Source organism: Chroicocephalus ridibundus, chromosome 4, assembly GCF_963924245.1.
Source record: "Chroicocephalus ridibundus chromosome 4, bChrRid1.1, whole genome shotgun sequence".
Taxonomy (NCBI): domain Eukaryota; kingdom Metazoa; phylum Chordata; class Aves; order Charadriiformes; family Laridae; genus Chroicocephalus; species Chroicocephalus ridibundus.
Window position 1 is genome coordinate 70,380,528 of NC_086287.1, and position 17,041 is coordinate 70,397,568.

Below are 17,041 nucleotides of genomic sequence, written 5' to 3' on the forward strand. Positions count from 1 at the left end.
ACACAGGGAACGGAGGTAAGGAAATGTGCAAGTGGAGGAGGATTTAGACCAGAAGACACTGACAGACCCTTGAAACACCAAAAGTTTATCTCAGTCTTGTGAGTGAGTGGACTTGCTAATAAGAAAAGACTTGAGTGCTCTCCTTAATCAGCTTTCCGAGGACTAAAAAACATCCCTGTCATTAGTCTTCTCAGGACCGTGAGTTTATTTCTCCCCTGCCCAGCACCGCTTCTGGTGCTAACCTCTGGGAACCTCTCCTTCCTAGCAGCAGAAATCATCTCGGCGCAGCATATGCTGTCATTTGAAACATCTGCCCCTCAGGCTTAATGAGACTGAATCAGCTTCCAAAATGGACAAGGCACGGGGTCAAGAAATTAAACCTTTAAGCTGCCGACAAGCACAGCCTCCTGTTCCTGTTACCGGGAGCAATCCTGCCTCACCTGACAGCTCTGCTCGCCCGCTCCCCTCTCCCTACGGCACAGTTACAAGAGGGATGGCAGCAGCTTCCTCACCCCTTGGATGACCTGCGTCTTCTCCTTCCAGTAACCATGTGGCAGATGCATCAAGTACCAGCACAGTGTCTATCGCTTGGCTGCTCTACTCCTTAACATTTCCCTCGTCCTTGAAGGAATGCAGTTGCAAAGCAAGTTCTCAGGGATGGAGGGTGAGCACGGCTTCTCTGCTCCAGGAGAGCAGATATCCAGCAAGACCCTGGGAGACATTCCCCACCCAAAGGAAGGGGCAGAAGAGCTGAGGTGCCTGCTCTTCTTTCATCTCTCTTCCCCAAGGTTCCCTCTCCTCCAGCAAAGCAGAAATCCAAAGGGAGAGGGAGTGCATCACCACCTAATTTTCAAGTCGAGGGAGTGAAGCAAATACATCTCTATTGGAAGGGTAAGAAGTAACGACTGTGTGTGCATCTGAGATGCCTGTTGCATTCCCTCCAACAGAAAGAAGTCCCATTTCATGCCCCCTCCCAGTGGACAGGCAATGGGGAAGGGAAGATGAAGCACAATATCATCATCTTCCTAGTGGAGAGGACGCGGGCAGCAGAGGGAAAGCCAGGTATCAGCCCTCTCTTCATCATTCCTTGCTGAAGAAGAGGGATCAGAAGCATGTGTGTACTGGGGAGGTACTGGACAAACAATTGCTGTTTCTACCCTGCTCCTTCTGAAGGAAGGGCGCGCATCTTGAGGGAAGGGGGAGTTTAAGGCAAATATCCACCCTCACTCACCCTTTGTTTAGGAAAAGGGAAGCATAAGCAAGAAGGTTCTCAGTCGCCTTCCCTCCTGCTTCCTTCTGTGCGTGTCAAGAAACAAGAAGATGTCCAGACCTCCCTTCCCTGTGTCTCTGCATGTGGGTGTGAATGCAGATCCCCCTTTCCTCCAGATGCACAGGCACTGGGGGGTGAGAGGGAAAGATGCTCAATTCCCTTTGCAGCTGGAAGCAGCTTAAGAGGTGCACGGTTCACCCTTCTCCCACGTCCCTGGACGGGGGGTGAGGGTTACCCAGTGTCTCTCATCCGCCAGGGGATGTTGAGGGGTCCAGTGCCCCCTCTCTCAAGCGCATGCTGAGGGACACCCATCCCATTTCCCGTATGGGTGTGCCTGGGAGGGTGGGATGCCTAGTGCCGCTGTTTCCCTCCATTTCTGAGACTTGGAAGGGGAATTTCCAGTCCTTCCTCGCTCCGGTGTGTGACAAATGGTGCGTGTGAGAGATGGGTGCCCAGGGTCCCCTCTCCCTGGGGAATGATTAGTCCTGTATCCCTTGTCCCTCAAGTGTATGTGGGTAGCAAGTGATGTCCAGTCCTCTGCACGCCCGGGTTAGTGCGATGGGTAGTGCTCGCACCCCCGTTTACCCACGGGGTTGCACTGGAGGAGCAGGAAGGGCTACCTGGTGTCCCCACAGTGGGGAAGGAGGGGACATCTCCGCCGGGGTCCCCGAAGGAGGGGACGGGGTACAACGACACCCCCACCGGGGTCCCCGCGGGAGCGGAAGGGGGGGGAGACGGGACGGGGACACCCCCGCCGGGTCCCCGCGGGAGGGCGGGCGGCACTCACGGTTCCAGTAGACGGGGTAGCTCTCCGCGCTGGCCACGTCCACCTCGTAGAGCCCGCTCCGCACGCAGACCGGCTCCACCGCCGCCACCTCACCTTCCCGCGGGTCGGCGGGGCCGCCGGCGGGTCCGAGGGCCCGGTAGGCCAGCTCGATCCGCAGCGAGTCGTAGCCGATGAAGGGCTTCCAGGTCTTCCGGTCCTCCCGGTAGAACCAGCGCACCTCCTCGGCGCCCAGCTCCCGCACCACCTCATAGCGGGGCCGGCCGCCCCCCGGCCGTCTCCTCTCCGGCAGGGCGGCCGCCGCCAGGGAGAAGCCGCTGCCGCCGCTCTCGCTGCTGGCCAGCCCTGCTCCCTCACCCTCGCTGCCCTCGCCGCCGGTGCCGGTGGAGTAGCGGAGCGAGCCACCGGACTCGGCCGAATCGAAATCGCCGCCGCCGCCGGCCTCGTCGCTCAGGCTGGGCTCCCGCGGCAGGGCGGCCTCCGGCTCCCCCTCGGAGGAGGAGGTGGAGAGCGCGGCGCGGAGCAGCGGCGGGGGGCGGCGGGGCGGGCGGGCGACGGGATGCTGCACGCCGCGGAGCGCCGCCGTCTGCTCCTCCGCCGCTTCCTCTTCGCCGCGGGCCGGCCGCTCGTAGTAGCCGCTGGCTTCGCCGGGCAGGTCCCAGGCGGCCTGCGGCGAGGCGGGCTCGGGGTAATCCATGCCGCAGCGCGCCCGGCCCGCCGGTGCCGCCTGGGCCCGCCCCGCCGCCGCCGCCACCCGCCCGGACCGCGGCTGCCGCAACCGCCGCCGGCTCCCTCCGGGCGGGGGCGGTGCCGCCTCGTCACGCGCGGCGCGACGCGGCCGGGGGCGGGGCGGTGGCACGCGGCCTGCGGGCACGCGGCGGGGGCGGGCGTGAGGGGCGAGCGGGGACACGGCCAGGGGGGAGAGGTGTCAGAGACGGGGTGCAGCTCCGTGTGCGTGTGAGAGCCTCGGACGCGGCCTGCAGCAGCCCTGTACGTGTGTGAGAGACACCCTCAAACAGCCTACAGCCCTGTCTGTGTGCGTGAGACCCTCAGGCACAAGCCTACAGCCCCGTGTGTGTGTGCGAGACAGCCTCAGGCACAGCCTACAGCAGCGCTGTGTGTGTGTGAGACCCTCGGATACAGCCTACAGCCCCATGTGTGTGTGAAAGACCTCCCAGACGCAAACTACAGCCCTGCGTGCGTGTGAGACACCTTCAGACACAGCCTACAGCAGCCCTGTGTGTGTGTGTGAGAGAGAGACACCCCCAAACAGAGCTACAGCTATGTGTGTGTGTGAGACACCCTCAGACACAGCCTATGGCTCTGTGTCTGTGAGACCCCCAGGCACAGCCTACAGCAGCCCCGTGCATGTTTGAGAGAGAGACACCCCCAAACACAGCCTACAGCCATGTGTGAGACCCTCAGGCACACCTCTGTGTGTGTGTGTGAGACAACCTCAAACACAGCCTACAGCCCTGTCTGTATGTGTGAGACAACCTCAAACACAGCCTACAGCCCTGTATGTGTGTTTGTCAGACACTCCCAAACACAGACTACAGCCCTGTGTGTGTGTGAGACACTCAGACAGAGCCTACAGCTGCGCCTGTGTGTGAGAGACCCTCAGACACAGCCTACAGCCCTGTCTGTCTGTGTGAGACCCTAAGACACAGCCTACAGCCCCATGTGTATGCGTGAGAGACCCTCGGACACAGCCTACAGCAGCCCTGTGTGTGTGTGTATGAGAGACACCCCCAAACACAGCCTACAGCCATGTGTGTGTGAGACCTTCAGGCACAGCCATGTGTGTGTGTGTGTGACACCCCCAAACCCAGACTGTAGCTTTGTGTGTGTGTGAGACACACTTAGACACAGCTTACGGCTGTGTCTGTGTGTGAGACCCTCAGACACAGCCTACAGCCCTGTGAGACACCCCCAAACACAGCCTACAGCCCCTCGTGTGTGTGTGAGACACCCCCAGGCACAGCCCACAGCCCCTTCTGCATGCCTGAGGTGCCCGCGAGCACAGCCCCGGCTCCTCCGTGTGTGCCTGTCAGGCACCCTCAAACACAGCCCCAGCTCCATGTATGACAGGCACCTTGAACTACGGCCTGTGTACGTGAGACCCCTAAAACCCAGCCTGCTGCCTCGTGGACATGGGTGACACACGGCCTGCGCCCCTCTGTGTGGCTGAGGCACCCTGAAGCACAAACCATGGCCTCACAGACAGAGAGACACCCCGAAACACACCCTGCAGCCCAGCGTGTGAGTGACGGGCACCCCCGAACCACAAACCGCAGCTTGGTGTGTTTATGGCAGACGCTCCTAAAACCACCCTCTGTGAGTGTGGCCAACACCCCGACGACAAAAACTGCAGGCTCATGTGGGTGACAGAGGCGCTTAAAGGACATCTTGCACCCTCGTGTGTGCGCGTATGAGAGAATACACATCCTGCAGCCTGGGAGATTGGTGTCTGTGTGTGAGACACCCCAGCACTCATCCTGCTGCCCTGGGGGGGGTACCTGGTACCCCTAACGCTCATCCTGCTGCCTTGTGGTGGGTACCTGACACCCCCATCACTCATCCTGCTGCTTTGGGATCCCTCCTGTGTTCGTGCAACCCTACCGCCCACACCAAGGAAACCCTACAGGATGACAACCATGCACAGGGTGACACTGTGCGTGAGATGCCCTCCCCTGGCTAAATACCCCCACAGCCTGGCAGGGAGAGGTGGTCAGGTTTGTTGGTGTGACATCCCTTCTCCCTTCAGCCAGGCATTTCTCGGTTGTTTAGGGGTGCGTGAGACAGGCAAACCCCAAACACACACTCTGCAAACTCATGGGGGGGGCAAAAACCTGGGGTCACCCTTGTGCGAGAGAGACCCCACTCCTCCAAACACTAGCTGTGCCTCCCCAAATCGGAGGGGCTGGGGTTCACCCATGCTTGTTTGTGCGTGTGAGCAAGAAACACCCGCCTCCATCCCCAGCACACACCTCGTAATCAGCAGGAGGGGGTGTCGAGATGCATATCGGTGTGATAACACACCTGGCAGCCTGTAGCAGGATGAGGGAGGGTGCCCGGGTTTTACACCTGCATGAGACACCTCCCCGTCCCAACACACACCCTGCGGCCAAGAGAGGGGCAGTGATGGATCACCTCTCTGCCGCCAGTTCCACCCCCCGCCACCACCTCCATCCTTTCTCATGGAGTGAGGGTTGTTGTTGTGTGTGTGTGTGTGTGGGAAAGAGAGAGACTCCCAGAAACACACCCCGGCTTACTGGGGTGGGGTCACCTGTTTATGAGACACCCCCCCCTTTTTGCGACATGCCCAGGAGGACGGAGGCAGTGTGAGGGTATGTGAGTGATACTCCTATCTCAGTTACACCTCGAAGGGTGAGGGAGCTGATACCACCACGTTTGTCACATCTCTGTGTACAACGTCCCTGCTGCCTTCCTCATACAGACATCACCGCCAGGGCAGGGTGCTGGTACAGTCAGGACGCAGGAAGGAAAATAGTTGGTTGGGTGTCATGTACATTTGTGTGCCCCCAGCCCTAACTGTCTGTGTGTGTCCTTCTTGATATACAGCAAAACCTCTCTGACAACCCAGTATGTCAGCTGTGGGTAAAAACCAGGGTACAGTGCATGTGATCATAGAATCGTGGAATGGTTTGGGTTGGAAGGAACCTTAAAGATCATCCCGTTCCACCCCCTGCCCTGGGCAGGGACACCTCCCACCAGACCAGGTTGCTCCAAGCCCCGTCCAGCCTGGCCTTGAACCCCTCCAGGGATGGGGCAGCCACAGCTTCTCTGGGCAACCTGGGCCAGGGGCTCACCACCCTCATCATAAAGAATTTCTTCCTTAGATCTCATCTAAATCTCCCCTCTTTCAGTTAAGCCATTACCCCTTGTCCTATACTACATGCCCTTGGGAAAAGTCCCTCTCCAGCTTTCAAAAAGTCCCTCTCCAGCTTTCAGTTCCCTCCATCTCCTACGTGTTCTGCTTCTCTCCATCCTACAGTCTCCTGTGACAAAGGGACTTCTGTGTATTGCACGGCACTGTATGTCCAAAAATAGGTTTGTGCCCTACCTCCTACGTCTGCTTTCAGATGGGAAATCCTGTTAATGGAGTGTGTTAAAACACAGAGAGAGGCCAGATAAAGTCCAGGCTGGAAGAGCAGGAGAAGCTTTTAAAAATATCCACTGGTGTTTTGTTTCCCTGAGTCATTAAAATCATGCTGAAAGACTGCGCATGGATCCTTGAGTGCATCAGCAACACTTTTCAATCCTAAAAGCTGCAAGAACTCTGTTAGCTTTCATGAACCCTGACCGCAGGAGCTTTGGTCGTGCTTGTTCTACCTTTTCAGATAGAAAAAAAGAGGAAAAAGAGGTGAGATGAACAAGGTAGAAGCAAGAAGGGGGGAGGGGAGGAGGCCATGCTAGGGCGTTTGACCACATTGCTCTAGCAACAGGGACGTGATCTCTTTGTTTAACTTATCCATTGCATTTCTAATGAACTCCATGAGGTAATCTTTCCATGAAGCCTGTCCCAGATTTTTCTCCACAGTGGGGAAGACAAAGGGAATGTTGCTTACCTCGTGGATTGCTTTGAAGGCACAGGTCTTTGGATTCTCACTTTTTATCCTCATTTCCATCAAAGTCAGGGGGATTTCACTGTCTTTTCTCATTCAACAAGTGTTTAACCCTTCTCCTTGTCATCCTACTCAAATTCTCGTTCCTTTTGCTCCTTGTCTGAGATCAAGGAAAGACTGTCCAAATGAACAAGGGGCACTTTAAGTGTTTTTTACCGTTTTTATATATTCTTTCAGATGATTTGATTTATTTCTCGATGTGCATTTCTGGGGGTATACGTCTGCTCCCCATATGCTGCATTCTTGTGCACAGACTCTCCGTAGACAACAGGCAGAAAGACTGAGCACTGGTGGTTCATCGTCATCATCAAGCTGAACCACAGCCCGGAGAGTTGCAGCGTGATTGTTCTTCATTACAGCCATCTCGGAGCCCTATGGAGACACGTGGCCTGAAAACTGTTTTATTAAAGGCAAAGTGAAGGGAACTCCGGAGCCTGAAGCTCCTCCTGAGAGAGTCCCAATGGCTTTCACTTGGGTTTTGTGAGGAAGGTGTTTGCTGGGGTAGGCTGGTATGAATGAAGTTGAGAGCCCAGATCTCTCTCATTTGAGCTCAAAAAAGGAGATTTCCCCCCTCTTTCCTGTTGACTTCTCTGAGCTCACAGGTGTTGGGCGGCTTGAAGGTTTCTGGCATGACACAGGACTCAAGTTCCGTCACCACAGAGTTAGATTAAATGAAAAATAAGACCAAATGTATAAGCTTCATTTGCCATCAGAGGAGGAAAGTTTCGTTACAGTGGAATAAATGTGGAAGAATGTAAGTGTCTGTATAGAAGTTTTAAAGCAAAGTTACATTTATTTTGTAATGTCATTTGTGTAGAACTTTCCGTGAGGACTAAGATCAGCGGATGCTGTGATCCTTCTATCATGAGACCTTCACAGAAGACTTCCATAGCCATATACATATACACGGTTCCTTCCTGCAGAGTTAAAGCATTTGGAAATTTCCTGGAAAAGAGGTTTCCATGGGAACTTCCCAAGGACCTCCCTTTATCCGAGAGATGAGGAGATACTGTGAAGGTAGGGAGTATGTGTGTAATTGCAAGCATAAATGCACTGCAAAACATCTCCGAACATCCTCCGGTTTTTAACATCACTTAAAAACCAATGTGCACACTTAGAACCGGACTCTGCATTTCTGCGGCGACTTCGCCAAAAAATGAAACCCAGCAATGCCTCTTTGTTACCCGGTTCCTTTGCCTGAGGTTGCTGTTAGCTCCTTTGTCCACAGCGTTTTGCTGGAATTAGCTCACTACAAACGTCCTCACAGACCAGTTTTCCCCAGCACACTCTGCTGCTTTCCAGGGCACGGACTCACCAGGAGGCACTTCTGCGTTTAGAGGTGATGTCTGTATGACCCTGCACTCTGCTGGATGATTGTTCCTGAGCGTAGGACTTTGCATTTGCCTGTCCTAAGACTTCCTTTAACAAAGCTCATTTTACCAGGTTCTCCTAATGATCCCATCCCAGCGGCCTTTGTCTGCAAGACAAGCGACTCCCATTAGTGCAACTTTAAATAGCGCAGTCACTTTTGAAACTGTCTCTCACAGTTCACAAATTTTCCAATCATCTTGTATTTTCTTGCAGATCCTGAATAAAATACAACGAACAGCACAAGTGCAAAGTGCTTGCAAGAGTCCATTAGAAACAATCTTTATTCGTTGAGGAATCCTTTATAACAAAGCCATTTTAAGATCTTGCCATTAGCTATTTTTAAACCATTTATTATGCGCTCGTATAGATTTTGTGTATTTTTCTTCTCAGATCTGGATACCGCGCGGCACTGAGTCAACACAGTTAACTGCTATCAACTGTACCCGTGACTTTATTAAAGAACAAGATGAAATTTGTTCTTTGACAGGAACTATTTCCCATGAAAACTGCTGATTGCTGTTGCATTACACCCCCGCTCTCCACCTCCTTATTAATTGGTACAAACCACTTCATTATACCTAGGTCAGGAGCGGTGTGGGACCAGCCAGCCTGAAATTATGTGGGCTTCCCTCAGTCGCACTTTTCAAATATTGACGCAACGCTGTTTTTGCTTCTTAGAAATGGTCTCCTGGACCGTTTCTAAACTCTCACTTTCCCACCTTATGTGAGAACAGTCATCTGAAGAACCAGCTCTCAACACGCCGGCATGCAAGTCCTCTAGACACGCTGCTTTTACAATGTCGTCTGTGCTGTTTGATGTTCTTTTTCAAGTTGCTTGAATAGGAAGCATTTCATCATCATTATATAATGTGGAAAAATGGCATTCAACTTTGTCCCAAATTCAGGCGGGATATATTTATCAAACACGTCTGCTTTTTTGGTTTCACAGCTATCCAAATATATTTGGATACACCGAAAGTATTAGTAATTGGACTCCACTAAAATAGTGTTCATCAAATTAAGCAGGGTTCCAAAAAATCTTTGCTTACAACGGGATATTTTCTGCACAGGGAACATTAACTCTCTGGCTCTTTTAGAAGGGATGTTGGTCGACTGGGTTAAAAATCCCCCTTGGGAGCGTTTCACCCTACTGTCAGACAAGGGAGGCTCCTCTCTTTGTTTGTGTTTTTCTTTTCCTTGAACACCAGCACTTTTGATACAGCTCTTATGCCAAGGTCAAAAGTGCCTTTCACTAGATCTGAAACGTTCTTCCAAAGATACAACTCCACATTCCTTTACTCGTGCTGCGAGCAGCAGCAGAATATCCTCCTGGCTGAAAAATACAAGAATTAGGGGGCAAGGAGAGGGTCATTTCTGTGATATCAGATACTGTCTCAATGCAGCATTGTTAAATTGTATGGGCTTTTTTTTTTTTTTCCCCTTTTCCCTTTGTTCCAGGGTAAACAAAGGAAGAAAGAAAAGTAATGATCCCTAGCAGAAATATTTACCCTTTTCAGACTTTGATTTGGTGAAGTCCTGGTGCTACGCATTCCCCTATGCGGTGGTGAGGCTCGCAGAAAGCCACGCGCAGGCAGATTGCTGGCAGCATTTGCAAAGAAAAGGCTGAGCTGGAGCCGTGCTGCTGGTGTGGGCCCAGCCACCACATCTCCTCCTGGCTCCTCCTTCTCTCTTTCTGGATCTCCAGGGGTATGGATTTTGCCCTTCTTGCAGGAGTGAATGAGAACGGGGCAACTTGTTCAACAAGACATGGTGGGGTTGGTGGCACTCACGTCACTCTGATGGTGAGCCTGTCTGTTGTCACACAAACTAATATCGTCACAGAGATGTTGGACGTGAATTATTGCTCGCCCTTTCTCTAAAAAAAAAAAAAATCCTGGCCCTGCATCTGTCCTCCTGGTAAAGAAGGAGGCAAAGACGTAAAGATATGAAAGCATCAAGTGGAGGGGCTGTGCTCAATCTTCGAGCCAAGACCCCTTCAGCTGCCTTCTGAGGAGTGTTTAAAAACAAGTTAGTCGCAAGGTAGACTCATTTCCTAAAATAACGTTCTCTGTGTGTGCGCATGTGCACTCATAGAGGTGGAGAAAAGGCCTCTCCCATAAATGTGATTGCAATCCAGATGTCCATGTCCTGAACCAGAGAGAGTCCTCCAAAGCCAGGTACTTCTCCTCATGGAGCATTGGTGTAGCCCATCTCCAAGGATGCCAAGAGCTGCTCTGGGTACACCCTGTCCCGGAAATGATGCCATCTCATTTCTAGGATATTTCCTTTCCTTCCAGAATACTCTTCCAAGAGAGTTTTGTCACATGTCCCTTGGGTCTGGGATTGGGGCAGTTCCCAGTATTAGAGGGGTCGCTGCCATTGATTTTCTTTTTCCCCTTGCTAGACATGGTAAGCACATGGAGGAAAATAATGTAGAAAAGGTAGTTCTTGCGGTGTTTTTCCCCCCGGTTAGAACAGGATGCAGAAGGTGCCTGAAGTTCCACTTTCTCCAGGTCTTTCATTTAGCCAAAGCCATTACAATATAATCTGAGAGCAAACATATTTCTTCCCATGGTTGTTTGTTTTGTTTTGTTTTTTTTTTTCTCTTTTTCTTCCTGATGAGATACTGTGAGTGTGGGCACACGGGAGGCAAATAAGTTTTGTAGATCCAAGAACACTGAAGTTGACACAGGTAATTTTTGCGGGAGGGAGAGGGGTGTTGTGTAACATTCTGCTATGTGTTGATTTTGGACTTGACCAGATCAAGGTTGAAAGCAAGGGCTCTGTATTCATACTGTGCCAACCACTAAGCCAAGAGGTAAAGCACAATGGCTTTCCAGAGGAAACCATCACAGACCTTTGGGAAAACGGAAACCTGGTTACTTTCTGTAGATGCTGAAGCAAAGAGCAGGAGGCCAAGGTCTTCACTGTCTTGAGGCTGGCTGTCGGAAAGCATATGATACACACAGCACAAGCTGGAAGCCCAACAAGCAGAAGAAAAAACCTTTTATCCTGCACAAAAAAAAAAAGACCCCTGTCTGGTGAATGGCTGAAAAGCTAAGAACAAGAAGTGGTTACAAGTTGTCAAAACCTCCTGCACATAGGGATTATAAGAGAAAAAAAAAAACCCAAATCCTCTCTCATTCACTTGGGAGAGGGTTGGCGTATGCAGGGCTGGGGTCGGGAGGGCTTTGCAGGGGTGTGGGGCTGTGCTAGAGTTCACAGCGAAGGGTCCTGAGAGTGGGGGCAGCTGGGGAATGGGGAAATTTTGCAGCCCTCTGTACCAGAGTCACGGGGCCTGGAGGGGTTACACACAAACATTTTGTCTTGTAATAGCACCCAAAAGCATTGCTGGAGTTGCAGGACCTTGGGAACACTTGGCACGAAAAGTGACTTTGAGGTCACTGTCAGTGTGATGGTGTGTGAAATCCTGGCTTTACTGAGAACGATGTGAGTACTGCCATTGATTTCAGTAGGGCTAAAAATTCACCCGCGCTCTGTGGTTCACCCTTTCCCCTCCCAAGCGTTTATTGTTGTCCATTGATCATGACCCGCTGGATGTATTTCTGGCTCAAACTTGAGATAACTGTTACGTGTGATGAATCATAAGAGATACAAAATATATTACCTAGTCCTCGCAGTACATACTGTTCTGAGGGACATACTTAACTTCAAGCATGAGTGCAGTAATGGAAACACTCGCGTAAAGTCAGGGACTGTCTTAAATATCTCACTGAAATAGGGTCTGATTGAGGAGACCTTTAAGTCTCCAGAGTACTGTGTCCAGCTCTGGAGCCCCCAACGTCAGAAGGACACGGAGCTGTTGGAGCGGGGCCAGAGGAGGCCCTGGAGATGCTGGGAGGGCTGGAGCCCCTCTGCTGTGAGGACAGGCTGAGAGAGCTGGGGGGGTTCAGCCTGGAGAAGAGAAGGCTCCGCGGAGACCTTCCAGCCCCTTCCAGTCCCTAAAGGGGCTCCAGGAAAGCTGGGGAGGGACTCTGGATCAGGGAGGGGAGCCATGGGATGAGGGGGAATGGTTTTAAACTGGAAGAGGGGAGATTTAGACGAGATCTGAGGAAGAAATTCTTTATGATGAGGGTGGTGAGCCCCTGGCCCAGGTTGCCCAGAGAAGCTGTGACTGCCCCATCCCTGGAGGGGTTCAAGGCCAGGCTGGACGGGGCTTGGAGCAACCTGGTCTGGTGGGAGGTGTCCCTGCCCAGGGCAGCGGGGTGGCACTGGGTGGTCTTTAAGGTCCCTTCCAACCCAAACCATTCCATGGTTCTATGAAGCCTGCACATACCCACAGAAATGTAAACACTATGTCTTGGTGAGATGACACCTGATAGTAGGTGAGTGACCTTGGATCATGTGATGCAGTCACATTGCCCCGAGGGAATGCCCTTCTGACACGTGTTTTCAGTAGGTAAAATGGGGTCTGTGCTGCCTGTGGCTGTGGCATGTGTGGAAATGTGCAGGAGGGTTGTGGAAAGCTGCTATGGCAGCGTGCAGTCAAAGACACTGCGCTGTCATCTGGCTGGAGCTGTCTGTCGGTCCGGTGACAGCTAGGACCAGATTCCAGCTATAAATATATCACATTTTATTCATGACGTGGAAGGGCTTTCATCAAAAGCCTCCAATTCCTACGGGCCTCAGGACGCTCCGTGTTTGCTCTTTGCAGAATATTCCAGCTACTTTGTTCTGCCTCCATTGCCAGATTTATTCCCTTCTCTAATGTACCATTAAAAGGTCTCCTCTTTTGTGTCATGTCTGGCAGATGGACTGAACTGCAGTTTTGCAAGCCTGAGTGGGACTGAAGGCCAACTGTTCCTACAGCCCAGGCCAGTGGTGTGGGCAGGAGATCTCCTTTCTATTTCTGGTGGAAGTTTTGTTACAGCAAGTAGTAAAGGGCCTGGCAAGGAGAGTCAGGAGAGGGGCCTCGGAGAGTGAGATCTTTCCAGTTAAATTTATTTAGCCTTCACGTTATCCAAGATCGCTGCTGTCTTACGGGCTGAAATGAGACAGTCTGTGCTCATGCGGTACAGGGGCATCAAAAAAAAAAAAAGAAGGAAGAAGCATCTGATGTGGAAAAGTCTTCCTGTGGTAGAAAGTCTGACTCCGTAGGAAATCTGACTGCGGTGGAAAGCTTCCAAGGACTCACATTATTGAAAAGGCCACAGGAAGAAATTTCCTCCCTGTTTCTTTGCAGAGGTAGATGACCCTCTAACTGTGAAATATACCTTTTGCTTCCCAACGATTTGCATTCTTTTACATCAAATTACATCCCAAATTTTCCCTTTTATATAATGTGTGGTGAAATATAAGAGCATTTCCAGCACCTCCTGCCTGGGCGGTGCAGATGGGGACAGTGGGTGGCTGCTCAGGGGACTGGATTCCTCCTGCTCCTGACCTGTGGGTCTGTCCCTGGGCTGGCATGAACGCAGTAACCAAAATCTTTAAAAATATTTTCCCTGCTTCAGTAGGTTGAACCGTACCCCTTTCCAGAGTATTCTGGCTTTCCAAAGCCTTCCTAGGAAAAGGCTTATTGGCTATTTAAGTCCCAGGTCACTGTAGCCCTCTCGCCCCAGGTGAACTACGCGAGTGGTTAGAAGCTTATGGTCATGTACACCATGTTTGTAAAGCAAGCTGTAATGGGTGGCTCTGCAAACGAGCGGTGTCTTTAATGATCCTTTGCCCTGTTCCCCCAACAGGTACTTGCACTGGAAAACAGGCACCTGCCCTTTCCAATTGTCCCAGTACATGTTTGGCATTTGAGGTGGGTGAGGGATGGGCAAATGATTTGTGTCACTCTCGCTGCATCTGATTTCACGCCCTGATCGGAGGGTTTGTTTTTCCTACGGGGCTGTATCGCTCGGATATTACATGGGATTTGTACTTCGTAAGGGAGATTCCGGGAATAGAGTCACATACCCAAAGCTGGCGTCAGCACCGCAGTTGGCTTGCTGAGCAGCACGAGTAATGACAGGTTTAATGATGTGAACGTCCGTATTCAGACAGTAAAGTCCCGTGCCGCGTTCTCTTTTTACGGTGCTTTTAAGTCAGCAGTTCCAGAAGGGGGGAGGGCAGTAAAATCAGAGCCACATTCTGTATTCGCACCCCTCCTGGCCTGAGCGGGTGGCCAGCATTGCAGATCGTGACTTGGGAAGGTAAAGCGCAATCAGGCAAAGTGGATATGCTTCAATTAGACCTCTCCAGGCAGATAAAACTGCAAGCAGAGGGTTGATTTGTCCATCGCTTTCTGTTCAGGTCCTTAAGAAAGTGGAGAGAAGAATATATTCTGGACAGAGATATCTGGATGGCATTGAGTAGACTTTATCATGGTGGCTTCTACATCCATGGAGTCCTGGGCCCCTGGCAAGTATCAAGATGCTAATATTGGACCTTTCATTGCCTTGTGTCTGAGACAGACCCCAGTGAGAGCAGCCCAGCAAAAGTGACTGTCCTTTCTGCTGCCTTTTCCTGTGCCCTGAACATTGCCCAAAATGGGAGGCACAACTTCTCCTCTTGCTACTATTCTTGCGAGGTTTGGTGTGGTTTGTTTTTTTTCCTTCTCCATCAATCACATATGCTTTCCCTCTTTCCTTCCCTAAGGCCGAGCAGAGCCAGCCAAGAAGCCCACATTTTGCAACTGTTGTCACTGTTTCTGATGCTGGAAAAGCAATGTCCAAGGAAAGAGGCCAACGCTGGCAAAAATGTGTCAGGTTTCAGGGCTGCAGATAGGGTGGGGAAAGTGTCTGTTTCCCCGGCAGCCAAATCACAAATGACAGTTGAAATCAAGCAGTGATTTCTATTTTTATTCGTCTTTTCTCTCTACTTTCCCTTGCATTCATCATCTCTTTTTAAAAAAAAAAAAAAAAAAAAAAAAAGCAAGCAAAACCTATTGCTTATACTGCCTGGGGAAAGCCAGGGATTATTTTATGCAGCCTCCGTCCATTTGTGGGACCAAGAACAGAAGCAAGGACATCAGCCTCCCCTATGGACCACATGGCAGACTAAATGCCTACAATATGGGCTAACTCTCACAATCTGTTTAGGTTTTTTTCCACTTCAGCTGGATCAAAATATTAAGTCACTTTTTTTCCCTTATGGCTCTGATCATTAAACATCCACGCTTTGATAAGTGTCTGAGCCCGAAGGGCCTCAGAGATGCTGGGAGGGCTGGAGCCCCTCTGCTGTGAGGACAGGCTGAGAGAGCTGGGGGGGTTCAGCCTGGAGAAGAGAAGGCTCCGCGGAGACCTTGGAGCCCCTTCCAGTCCTTAAAGGGGCTCCAGGAAAGCTGGGGAGGGACTCTGGATCAGGGAGGGGAGCCATGGGATGACGGGGAATGGTTTTAAGCTGAAAGAGGGGAGATTTAGATGAGATCTGAGGAAGAAATTCTTGGCTGTGAGGGTGGTGAGCCCCTGGCCCAGGTTGCCCAGAGAAGCTGTGACTGCCCCATCCCTGGAGGTGTTCAAGGCCAGGTTGGATGGGGCTTGGAGCAGCCTGGTCTGGTGGGAGGTGTCCCTGTCCAGGGCAGGGGGGTTAGAACTAGATGATCATTATGGTCCCTTCCAATCCAAAACGTTCTAGGATTCTATGATTTGATGAACTTTACTATGTGCTTTTATGCCAAGAATTGTAAAAACCTCTAAGCTGTGTTGTCCCAGCAGTGGGCTCATGGACAGAGTTCTGGGTACAGCTGCACAAGCAAATACAGGTACTGCAACCTATCCCTCCTCCTTTTTGGTCACTTCATGGCAATCACTGTTCCAAAAGGCCTTCACCAAGTAGTTTTTCCTCATTTTTGTGGTCTGCTCAAGCTCTTTTATTCCATCTAAATTAACAGCAACGCTATGCTTAGAAAAAACAACCCTCTGCCTTGTGACTTTCTCTCGCGCTGCTCCCCTTCCTCTCGCATTCAGCTTTTTCTCTTTATGTGGCTTGTGGATGCTTCAGCTGATGGATGTGCCGGCGAACAATACCCATCTCTGTGTCTGTGCTCAGCATGAATAAAACATTCCCCCACCACAGCTCAGCTCCCACTGCTGCTCACGGTTTTGGTGGTGCCCTCATCCTCTGACAAGAAGCTCGTCCCCTTCATGGGTTCACTCCATCAGGTCAGCTTAAAAACGCTTTGATCAGAACTGCCAGGAGAAGCTCCTTGTTTTCACTTGGTGCCTGTTATAAATCAGTCGATAGTGCTCGAGTGGAAGGACTTTTGGCTTGATGTGAATTCATTAGTGAGCTTTTCTAAGCATTTGATTCAGTTGAGGCAGCAGGAGCCTTTCCAGGAGCTTCCATGTGCTTCAGGACCAGCCCCGTTTAGCTTATTAATTTCACCCAGCTGTTGGTACCTGAGGCACCTCTAGCAGCTGCCCTCTCCACCTTGGGGACAACATGGGGTCTTCTCTCCCTCCTTCACCCCGACCTTGCTGTGGGTTTTCCTTCAGCCATGTTGCTCAAGTCACAGCAGGCTTTTTGCAGCCATCCCCATCCAGTGCCCCAGAGGCACGAAACTGGTGGAGGAAGGGTTGCCCCACATTGAGCACCCAGCCCTCTCACCACCTCCGCTCCTGTGAGATGAGACAAGGGAGCCCAGGAGGAGGGAGGGCAGGTCCTCAGTGCCAGGGCATGGCAGGACGAGGCAATGCAAAGAGCAAATACAGTCACCGTGAAAACAAACCTCTTTATGCCGCAGATCAACACAGACCATGAAAAGCATCTCCGTACAGCCCGTTCCTCCCTTAACCCCACAGCAACCCATGAGAGGCTACTTTAGTGGATGTAAAAAGATGACTCTAGGCAGCAAATTTTGGGAATTTGCAGAATCACAGAATCGCAGACTGGCAGGGGTTGGGAGGGACCTCTGGAGATCATCTCGTCCAACCCCCTGCCAAAGCAGGGTCACCCAGAGCAGGTAGCACAGGAATGCGTCCAAGCGGGTTTGGAATGTCTCCAGAGCAGGAAACTCCA

General features: G+C 51.6%; 1 protein-coding gene across 2 annotated transcripts in view; it reads right to left on the bottom strand.

Moving 5' to 3' along the window:
* Positions 1-2,843, bottom strand: part of DDHD1 (DDHD domain containing 1) — a 69,170-nt gene extending 66,327 nt beyond the window's left edge. For both annotated transcript variants that reach the window (XM_063333877.1, XM_063333876.1), the window contains exon 1: positions 2,058-2,843. In XM_063333877.1, the coding sequence (XP_063189947.1) occupies positions 2,058-2,751 (694 nt within the window). In that variant the 5' untranslated portion in view covers positions 2,752-2,843. The remainder of the gene's footprint in view (positions 1-2,057) is intronic.
* Positions 2,844-17,041: the final 14,198 nt, after the last annotated feature.